The sequence below is a fragment of the Pyrus communis genome, chromosome 8, assembly GCF_963583255.1.
Source record: "Pyrus communis chromosome 8, drPyrComm1.1, whole genome shotgun sequence".
Taxonomy (NCBI): domain Eukaryota; kingdom Viridiplantae; phylum Streptophyta; class Magnoliopsida; order Rosales; family Rosaceae; genus Pyrus; species Pyrus communis.
In genome coordinates this window covers 26,002,831-26,014,328 of record NC_084810.1, presented here as the reverse complement: position 1 = coordinate 26,014,328, position 11,498 = coordinate 26,002,831, and the positions used below count along the sequence as shown (strand labels likewise).

Sequence of the window (11,498 nt, the reverse complement as noted above, 5' to 3'; positions counted from 1 at the left end):
AAAAAAAATAAATAAATAACCAATCTTGCAGCTGTAGTCTTACACAAAATGAACCGATCAATTCTCACATTCTGATTCATAAACTAAACAAATAGAAAAACATCTACGAATACTTTCTAAAAACGGAAACACCCTGCATGAATAAATCCACAAATTAACAATGATTCTAAAATTGCAGATACCATTGATTCTAGAATAACAAATTCCATTTCCAGCTTACCTTATATATTCCATATATTTATACACCCTTCTCCAGTACAACACTGTATATGTTACTCATTTATATGCTGTAACTCTCAATTACACTTCATATACAGATTCCTCATTTGCTTTATATGTTCCATATATGTTGCATTCTTTACAGAATATATAATTCTTTCATATATAGTTCTCTCATGAAATTAATTAAATTCTACAAAAGCAGCTAAGGGTATTGAATCAGTTAATGTAGATGGCGCTTATGGTTGATTCTAGAGGGGAATAGTAGAGGGACATGCTCCATAGAATAGTAATTGGAATGGATACAAGAGGCTTTTTCAGATGATGCGCGAGCTCAAGCTGAAGTGACAGGTCTGTTTGATATAAATATGTTTTTTTTCACTTGTAGAAGATTTTTCCTCTCAGTGCGCATATAAACATCATCTTTCTGGTCATTTTAAAATTTCCATGCATGTTCTTGGTCGCAATTTAACAACGGAATGTAGAAACTTGTCTTTATAAGTTGCTCTTTTAATAGTAGCGGTGCCATGCGTGCTCTTGGTTAAATTAATAGAGTACATCTGTGATTTGGAATGGTTCTTTTCTAAATTGGCAGGAATTTTTTTAGACGAGAAGATTGCCGGATACTTCTGCTAATTGGATCAATGGAAACGATAGCCAATGATTGGGGGTATCATTTGGCAGAATTACGAGGACTTTGTTGAGGATGGGATTCGAACAGAAACTTTCAACTTGAACAAGGAGAGGGAAGAAGGTTATTTTGATGTAGATGGAAATTTTATTGAATATATGTATATACACACTACGCTTTGGCACATATATTTTCAAGCCTTTCTACACCTTCGACAATGTTTCAAACTTCGCAGAAAAGCGCAGGTACATCTCTTATTTATTTCTATATATACATTTGTTATATATATATATATATACATTTATCATTGATTGTTGATTATTACCCAACACATGATGGATATAATCCCCCAGAAATTCACATTTTCACTATGTGCATTTCCTTTTGACTTATGACGTGCTAGGAAGAAAAATAATATACAATTTATCCACTTCAAATGACTTTATTTTTTAAGAAAATTCTTGAACCAGCAGGCTGAGAGTTTGGAATATCTTTTCATTCCATCTTTGAAATCCACATAGTTGATGCCAAACCTTACAGTATAACCCAATTCCCACTCAAAGTTGTCAAACAATGACCATGCAAAAAATCCCTTCACATTAACGCCATCCCTGCTCGAAAATATGAATATGAATCAGATACAACCATATATATCAGCGAAATTATTTAGTCATCAAGTAATAGAATGAAATCTTGTTTTTGTTATAAGCTTACTTGAATATCGCAGTATGAAGATAATCAAAATGACGATCATAATAGTCAATTCTTTGATTATCAACTAGAGCATCCTTAAGTGGTAATTTGGGATCGTTCGACTCATCAATTCCTACAATGATAGGTGGTATTGTTACGTAATTTCTAATATCTAGTAAGTCTAGTATATATTGGACAACATCTGATAACACAAAGTGACTTAATTAAAAGCCACAAATTACCATTTTCAGTGATGTAAATTAGTGGATCCTTATACGTTCTCTTGATGTAAAGCAATAGCTCTCGAATTCCTCTTGGATAAACATGAAGCCAATCTGAAGGAGTCTGCAATATCAGGAGGGTGAAACTTCAGCAATTTCACTATAAATAAATATCAAGAGGGTGAAACTTAGTGAAACTTGATCAACATAATTGCGGAAACTATGTATACTACTATACTAGTTTAAGGTATATATATACACTCAAGGCTCACACAGTACATACCTCTGGACCAATTGGAACCCCATTACGCTCAGCTGCAGCAATATACAAGTTCAAAGCCTTGTGAGTGTATATATAATAAAGAAAGAAAGCCAACATCGTCAGCCAAAGCTGTTAGTTTTCTACATACTTAAGAGATTGGCACGATAGTCCGTCGTGTAGTTTGGGTTTCTGGCATTAGGAGGAGGTGCATTGGCTGCATAATATGCTGTGTAGTAATTTACTCCAAGAAAATCAAATGAACCTTTTAGCATCTTGGATTGTTCTTTGGTGAACTTGGGTAATCGATTTTGGACGAGAGATCGCATACTATGCGGATAGTGACCATGCGTCACGGGATCCATAAACCTATATTTAAAAGAAAAGCTAATGAAAAGAGTTTGAAAATTTTAAGTTTTAACAATAAGAACAAAGTAAAGAGTAAAGTGAATAATACCAGAATTGACTTTTTAGTGTAAAAATGTGGTTTTTCGTTAAAGTGAACAATATCTGAAGTTTTTCGTTAAAGTTCTCTATTTTAAAAGGAAATTTGTAACCTACATTAATTATATAAACGAAAGATCTCAAATTTGAATCTCATTGACGATGAGTTCAAACCAATTTATTCCCCACTTCAGTATAATTTATCGTTGTATTTAAAATATATATTTATCCTTTACATGTACATACCATCCAAACATAAACTCCAATGCTCTTTGTGCGGCATCTTTGTCCTGCTTTGAGTTAGAAAATGGCACAAACCAATGTGATATTAACGTTATTCCTATTATGCCCTTCTGTGATGCCTGTACACGTTACAAATTATTATTTGAGCATTTGCAAATAATAAATATATTTTTGACATAAACATCTATATATATAATTAGATCACAGTAATGCCTTAGAGATTTCTATGAATGACCTGATACTTTTCTCTATACAACTTTACAGCAGCTGCATGAGATAGAAGTAGGTTGTGTGCCAATATGGCTCAGTCCCTGATTTTCTACTTGGTGGAAACTTTCCTTCCACATAACCATGAGTAGTATAGCTCCACGGCTCGTTTAGCGTGATCCAATGCTTAACTTTGTCACCAAATTCCCTAAAGCATAAGTCTGCAAAGTCCCGAAAATGTTCCCTGTATATTGTGTATTAGGAGGAGAATGAAAACAAAAAGAAAAACATAAAATTTGGAGCAAGCTTTTTGTTACATTCTTATACAAAAATTTTCTAGGGATATATTATTCGTATTCTTAACAACACGATCCACACACAGCACAACTTGTGAATCTCTAAGATGTATTATAGCAAGGCTTTATTGTCGAGCGTATATTTGCAAGTCTTATCAAAAAGTGATAATGTTTTGGTTCGATATGCAACGGGAATAGACTAACTTTCACTTACACAATTCGAGGGCTTACAAAACCACCATATTGATCCTGCAGTGCTTGGGGAGCATCCCAGTGAAAAATTGTGACAAAGGGCTTTAGACCTGCATTCACCAATTAATATATTGAAAAAAGAAAATGAACATCAATAGCTGATTTCTTTATTAATTTTTTCATTAAGGACGCATAACAGTAGAGTAATGTTAGGTAAATCAAATTTGCAAATCATATGATGTGTCATCAATAGAAAATAAGCACGTTAATCGATGCTTAAGTAATAATTCAATCATCAATACACATCATACGATTTACAAAATTTAGTTTAAAAAATTAATCTCCCTAACATTATCCTATCTATTAGTCATAGGAGTCGGGTGCATAACCATTGGCTTGAAGCTCTTTGATTAGGTTGTTGTAATATCTGATTCCTTCTTTGTTCACACCGCCACTTAACTTTCCATCTGATCATTGTGATCCAAGTTAAAGTATGGACAAACATGTTAAAGCATCAATTAAACACATGGCATAAAAAAATCATTCAACATGTATGATATGGAAAATCATTAAGCAAGGGATTGTAGTTGGAAAATCATCCAGCAACACGGTTCATATAGCAAGTGCCATAATATAAGTGATTGAACTCTTTTTAAGTATTCAACCATTTGTGTTATAACTCTTGGTGTATCGGTCATGTTCTCGGCACATTGAAAAAATCTCTTATAATACAAATCAATGAAAAATAAGGAAAAATATTAATAACCTATCTATATTATGTATGGGATCAACGATCCCCTCTCCCATAATCAATTTCATTTATAATTTTTCAGGTATTGAAAATTCAAGGCAATGTAGGAATTACAAAGAACTAATCAAAATTAAAAAAAAAAAAAAATATCTCACACATAGTTTTATGAATTGTCTTACTTGGTAACAACCTAGTCCATGAGATTGAGAATCTGTAAGCATCAAATCCCATTTCCTTCATAATCTGAACATCTTCCTATAACAACAAGGAAGTTAGAGAATCCAATAAAAAAAATAAGAAAGTATAGGCATATAAAAAAGAAACCTTCTTGTTCTTTGTACATGATTTCATATATATATGGTGTGGGCTTAATTAATTGTACCTTGTAACGATGATATTGATCAGTAGCCACATCACCATTGCTGCCATCTGCTATCCTACCTATTTTGTTTCCCATTAAAACATATAAGATATTTGAAATAGACCGTCAAAATGTAGAATTAAAAATAAATCAATAAATATATTGCCCTTTTGAAATATTATTGTAGTTTTTCAACTAACACGGTATTTACTGATAATTTTGTTTAAGCTATTTTAGTATGTCTAACGTCAATGTTTAATTTGTTTGTATATCGCATTTCTTTATCCGTGCGAACGTTGTGGATACGAGCTAAGAGCTAGCAACCAAGAACCAAATTAAGCTTATTGACCATCAATTACCTAATCACAAGATTTGGATTTAAAGTCTTCAACAGCGCTAAATGAAATTCAATATCCTTTTGATAATTGAAGAAAGAAGAAAACCTGGATATTTGTGAGTGAATGCATCCCATATACTTGGTCCTCTACCATCTTCATTTGCTGCACCTTCATACTAAATTCAACACACGTGCGCGCACACAAAATATAAATCAAAACCATGCTTGTCATCTGACCATAACCTTAGCGAAAAAGCCAAAGTCAAGTACTACCTGGTAGGCCGCTGAAGCTGCCCCGAAAATGAAACCGGCTGGAAAACTGCTTCGTTTCAGGACACCAGTGTCACATGTAGTACCAAAATGGCTTTGATTGATAGCTCTACTACTTGTCACTGCACAGCCAAGAACTAGTAGCAAGCTGAAGAGGATAGTACTGCATTGGAGTGCCATTGTTAAGTTCGTATTTTTGTTTTGGGCATTTATATAAATCATGTAGAAACCATGAAATAACAAAAGGACTGAGGAATTAGTGATATTAATTTGAAAGCTATGCCATCTGATTCGATTCTTATAAACGCTTCCATGCATATTAACCTAAAATGTTGGACAATAAAGAAGGGGATATACTTGGAAAGCTTTCCCTGGCCCTATATTTCAATAAGAAGCGGTCAATGCGCTATACGTTCTTTAAGTTGTGAATGGATTACATTCAAATCTTAAAATTGAGCCCTTGTGAGCTATATTCGGAGAAATAGGAGCTTTCGTGTACACAACTAGGACGTAGGGTTGTGAGTATGCTACGTGGAGTTTTTTCATACAAACATATGTACATTATAAGTAAGTCGGTGAATGAGCGCATCCCTTAAGGAAGAATCCAAGCATTATTCTATTTATGATCTAAATCTGACTTTCATGCTACTTTTCTTTGGATTTTGAATGTCATAGGTTGAAATAATTATCTCATATTTGTATTATACACAGACTGATAAGTTTACTGCAAGGAAGTTAAAATTTTGATCACCAATAGACATTTATTATTGATCTTTTGGTACAAAACATACATTTATTTTTGTCCGTAGACAAAAATAAAATTCATATTATTGAAGGAATACAAATATTAAAAGGGGGAAATGATGTGCTTAAATGTCTATGTCACGAACAATAATTGCAATCGGACTTCTTTCCACGCTTTCAAGAAATTTTTGAACCATCGTGCTGACAGTTTTGAATACCTTTTTTGCCCGTCATTGAAATCCACAAAGATCAAACCAAACCGTACTGTGTATCCAGCAGACCATTTAAAATTGTCTAGTAACGACCATGAAAAGTATCCTTTCACATTGACACCACCCCCGCAAACAAAAGAGAGGAAAATTAAATACAATGATAACTAGTTTAATGATTAAATAACCAAAATGTAACAAGGCTAGACCATATATATAAATAACCTTAGTAATAACTAGTGAAAAGAATTTTTTTGTTGTCATTTAGTCCTACGGTTTAATGGTATTCTTCTTCATTTGTAAATAAGAGGTCTTAGGTTTAATTCTCGTTAAAGGCGAATTTGAATCACATTATTGCTAACCCAATCCCTCATCCCTTTAGCATAAATAATATCGCTTGTTAAAAAAAAAACTTACTTGCTCTGTTAAGGTAATCGAGATGCTGATAGATGTAATCAATTCTATGGGTGTCATTGAGAGATTTCTCAAGTGATAATGTGGGATCATTCCACTCATCAATGCCTGCAAACATAATTTGTTATCGCGTACGATCTTTAAGTTTAGATCACTTTATAGAACTTAACTGAAACATTGATGATTTAATTAATCAAGGTTTAAAAATAATTACCGTTCTTAGTAATGTAAATGAGAGGATTTTGATAATTTTTCTTTGTGTAAACTAAAAGTTCTTGAAGTCCTTTAGGATAAACATATAGCCAGCTTGAAGCACCCTGCAACTCAATATTTGAAGATAATTGAGCTAATTACATGAAAACAATTATCCTTCGAATACTAATAACATAAGCTAATAATTTGATGCGTACCGGTGGACCAATATAGGGACCCCATTATGCAATGCTGCCACAAAATTAATGAATATTAGAATTTCATTATTCTACGAAACTTGAATTGATCAAAGTAAGTTTTTCAATTAGTGAAATAAGACTTTATTGTTGTTGTTGTACTCATGTGATTGAAAAACACGAGCATCAGTCAAGTAACTTGCATTTAGAGAATTATTGTGAGGTGCATAGCTTGAATAATGAGTAGTATAGTAATTTATTCCAATGAAGTCATATGACCCCTTTATTAACTTGGATTGTTCTGCCGTGAATACAGGTAATCGTTTTCCAACAAGAACTTTCATGGTGTGTGGATAACTACCACTTGTCAATGGCTCCATAAATCTATATAAACAAGAAAAATTAAAGAGTAAAGTCAATATTATACATGTAAAGTATTGGTGGCCACTTAAGGTAGTTGTGTTAAAATATAAATTATTAATATAGTTGCCATCCAAGCATAAAATCCAAAGATCGTAATGCAGCATTTTGATGGCGCGTGCTGTTAGAAACAGGCACAAACCAGTGTACCCCTAGTGCCATCCCTATTACGCCCCTCTGAATTTTCTGCACATTATCACGCAAATTTGGTTTTTTCAGAGCAAGAAAAAGGTACAACCCTTGTCTATTTAACTAAATAAACTATTCAATGTTGTATTAATTATAACTTAATAGCGTGTCACATAGAGTTTTGAATGAGGAACCAATAGTATGACCATAAAAAATAATTAATACCTGATATTTGTATCTGTACAGCTTTACTGCAGCTGCATGAGCAAGGAGGAAGTTGTGTGCCACCAAATATGGTTCAGTACCAGAATCTCCACCAGTACAGTTTCGCTCCATCCAAGCTGAACATCTTCCTGGTGCGAAAGCTCCTTCTGCATAAGCATTAACTGCATAGGTCCATGGCTCGTTCAAGGTCATCCAATGCTTCACTCGGTCACCAAATGCCTTATAACAAATTTCAGCGAAATCTCGAAAATGATTGCTACATATTGGAAGATTTAAAATCAATTATTTTGTGCTGATTTTGAAGCTTATGCATTAATTATAGCAGTACGCATTTAAATAAACGATCATTATGCAGAGGATATAAGCGTTCACTCACACAATTTTTGGGCTTAAGAAACCCCCGTATTCTTCTTCTAATGCTTGGGGAAGATCCCAATGGAAGATTGTCACGAATGGCTTTTGACCTATATATAACATGACCATTAAAAGTAAAAAATTCGGTTATAAGGTATTCTTATTAGATATTTTGTACCGTGGGAGGACATATGATACTGGGCAGCTATATCACCTCTGCTTAGGAGTGCATTGATGAGATTATTGTAGTATTTGATTCCTTCTTGGTTCACACCCCCACTTAACTTTCCATCTAATTGTAATTAGAAGAAACAAATAATCAAATTCCTTCAAAGGGCGTAAAACAGGACAGTCTCATGTAACAAAAAGAAAAGATATTAATTGAAAGAATGTTGTCTGCAATATATTGAGGATTTGTTGGAAACAATACTTGAACGTGGAGTACAACCACCCACTTACTTGGTATTACTCTGGACCATGAGATAGATAACCTATAAGCATCCAACCCCATATTCTTCATAATCCCTACATCTTCCTACATATGATAACACAAAAGATACTATAAGAATAAATCTCATCTGCGAATTAAATCCTGGATTTTCTTATGGTCGCAAACTTTAGTCTCCCGATGTGCTTATTGAATCAAGATTCAAGAAGGTATGGAGAATAAATTTGATGTGCTTTTTGAACCTTATAACGGTGATATTGATCAGCAGCTACATCTCCAGTGGTGCTACCATTGATCCTTTCTGCATTTAACCAAAGCAATTTTTATTTTTTAGAGAAAGATGATCGCAGAAATTAGTATACTTATGTGTGTGTACTGCAACTCACAATTTATTCATCTATAAGGAAAAATCGCTTCTTTTATATGTGTTAGAAGATTTCTGCACCGGACCAGGTTCAGTTAAATATCAACTGAAATAAATAAACATGCAACTTGTAATTGTTGTTAGGTAACAACATAATGAAGTCGCCGTTTTTGTCTATAAAAAATAGATTGAACTACAAATTAATGTATAAAGAGGATATGTTAATTATCACACACACACACATATATATTATGTTTGAACTTTCAGTCGGTTTCTTTTTTCCTCATTTTTTATAGCCGGAAATACAGGTATCCCGTCTGGGCAGAAAAAGAAAACAACCAAAGAAATTTTACTTGATTGCACCCTGGCCATGATGAATGTCCACGAGGCTATTTTATTACACTTATATAAAGCAGAACAAGTCAAGAATAACTAAATTTCATGAAGTCGACACTAGCACTACAATCTGAAGGTAATTTTCTCCACTTTGTAAATGAGAGATTTAAGTTCCACTGTCAAAAAGGGCGAATTCAATAACTAATTACAGTTGGCGCACTATGTGACTTAACCAAAATATCCAATTACAATGCATCGTTGTATAAACAGAATTTCATGAAGTGGTTCCAAATGAAAGATTACGCTTGGTTTTGAAAGATAAAAAAGGCATGCATGCAGCAGGCCGGCGAAGAGATAAATTAAATTTGGCTTAATTGGAGAAACCTATAGAACAAAAGAACGACACCAGAGATTTAGAAAAAGTTATTTAAAAAAGAAACAATGTGGTTTTGGTTGCAGACGTGGGCGTGACCACATTAGCTAGAGCAAAATTTGTGCTCCCCCTCATGCATCCTAGTCCAAATCTCCTTCTTTGGCATTTAAATTGGTTAAAAGTAAAATGTCGCTGGCATAGAAAACATGTAATTTGATTCGGGATGCATCTGTGGAGGTACCTGGATACTGGTGGGTGTAGTTATCCCAAATGCTTGGTTTTCTACCACCTTGATTCCATGCACCTTCATACTGTAGTACAGAATAATGACATCAGTATATATGTTAAAGATGCTAATTGGTGATCTGGCATTACAAGAAAGCATAAAACACAGAAAAAAGGCATATGACTGACTTGGTAAGCTGATGAAGCTGAGCCAAATATGAACCCTTTAGGAAAACTGGTCCTGTTGAGGCTGGTAGTGCTATAACGACTAGGTATAACAGGAGATTTTTTAGCGTTTGTCAATGCAATGCCAATTATAAATAGCACAGCCAACAGCAAAGAATCAAGTTTCATTGCCAAAAATAAGGGTTTCTGGTGATCCAGACTGGTTTTTGCTCTTCTTGGCATGGCGTTTATATAGAGGAAGTACACTTGAGAAAAACAAATGAAGGATGATATTGAACCAGAAAACGTGGGAGGAGACGTATTGTAGAAATTTTCAGGTCGACGGGCCGAGGGCCCACTCCAACAACACCGATACTGTCCCCACTTAACCACCTGCACAATCCTCAGGTGTGGGGTTTTATCACAAAAGGCCTCGGTGTTAATTAGAGAGGGGTATTTCTATTTAAAGCACTCTTCTCTTCTCCCTCTGTCCGATGTGGGACTGGGGGTTCCAACACTCCCTCGCACGTGAGACCCCACTTATGGGTCACACGTGAATTTCCACACATCGGCAACCACGTGGAGCCACGTCGGGACTCACCCAATCACGCGGGGCCAATGGGGACCCACCCAAACACGTGGCATCTTTGGCCTACGTGGACAATCACGCGGGGCCAATGGGGACCCACCCAATCACGTGGCAGTACGGGCCCGTCCCCTGGCTCTGATACCATGTAGAAATTTTCAGGTCGACGGGCCGAGGGCCCACTCCAACAACACCGATACTGTCCCCCACTTAACCACCTGCACAATCCTCAGGTGTGGGGTTTTATCACAAAAGGCCTCGGTGTTAATTAGAGAGGGGTATTTCTATTTAAAGCACTCTTCTCTTCTCCCTCTGTCCGATGTGGGACTGGGGGTTCCAACACGTATAATAATATATGATAACTGCTATTAGTCTTCGCCAATTTAGGTAAGTTTTCAATATAAGACTATGTATTACGGGAAGTTACAAAGTGAAGGCACGCCAACATTCAAAAGTCAATTAATCGTTTATTGACACTAATTAATAACTGTAATCTGATGTGAGAAGAGTATCAATATATCCCACGTCATAATTAATTTTGTGTGATATATATAATATATAATTAATGGCTAGTATGGGATTGTTCGAGTAAGAAACATTTTTGTTCATAAGTGATTTTAATAGAAACATAACAAACTGTCTATTAAAAATATTTATTAACAACTCCTAAAATAACATGATAGTTGCTTTTTAGAAAGCACTTTTGGTTGTTTTTTGCCAAGTAATGTCATCCGTACTTCTAGCTATCGGAAAAGTACCTTGATCATTCGAAAAACACTTCTAAACTGAGCTAATTAGGTAAGAGGGGAAAATGAGAGGTGGGTGTGTATATGTGGGGTGAAAGTCTATTTTTAAGGTTCTGAAACGTGAACGATATACATACAACTTTCTCTTCTTGATTTGAAATAGTCTTCAGCTACTTGAATTTTTTAATAAGGAAAAAAATTGCCATGGGATCATAAGAAGCATGAATTGTAGGGATAATTTTCATAT

The 11,498-nt window shown here is 34.7% G+C and overlaps 1 protein-coding gene and 1 pseudogene across 1 annotated transcript; both read right to left on the bottom strand.

Annotated features, from left to right (window-relative positions):
• Positions 1-991: 991 nt before the first annotated feature.
• On the bottom strand, positions 992-5,331 carry LOC137741962 (beta-glucosidase 12-like; annotated as a pseudogene).
• A 670-nt stretch (positions 5,332-6,001) lies between these two features.
• Positions 6,002-10,162, bottom strand: LOC137743236 (beta-glucosidase 12-like). The gene is made up of 13 exons (XM_068483113.1): positions 9,944-10,162; positions 9,771-9,840; positions 8,699-8,757; positions 8,468-8,543; positions 8,223-8,300; positions 8,031-8,118; positions 7,655-7,910; positions 7,370-7,486; positions 7,036-7,263; positions 6,902-6,922; positions 6,706-6,808; positions 6,497-6,599; positions 6,002-6,212 (listed from the first exon to the last, which is right to left on the bottom strand). Exons 1-13 carry the CDS (start codon positions 10,160-10,162, stop codon positions 6,002-6,004), a joined length of 1,629 nt encoding a protein of 542 aa, XP_068339214.1.
• Positions 10,163-11,498: the final 1,336 nt, after the last annotated feature.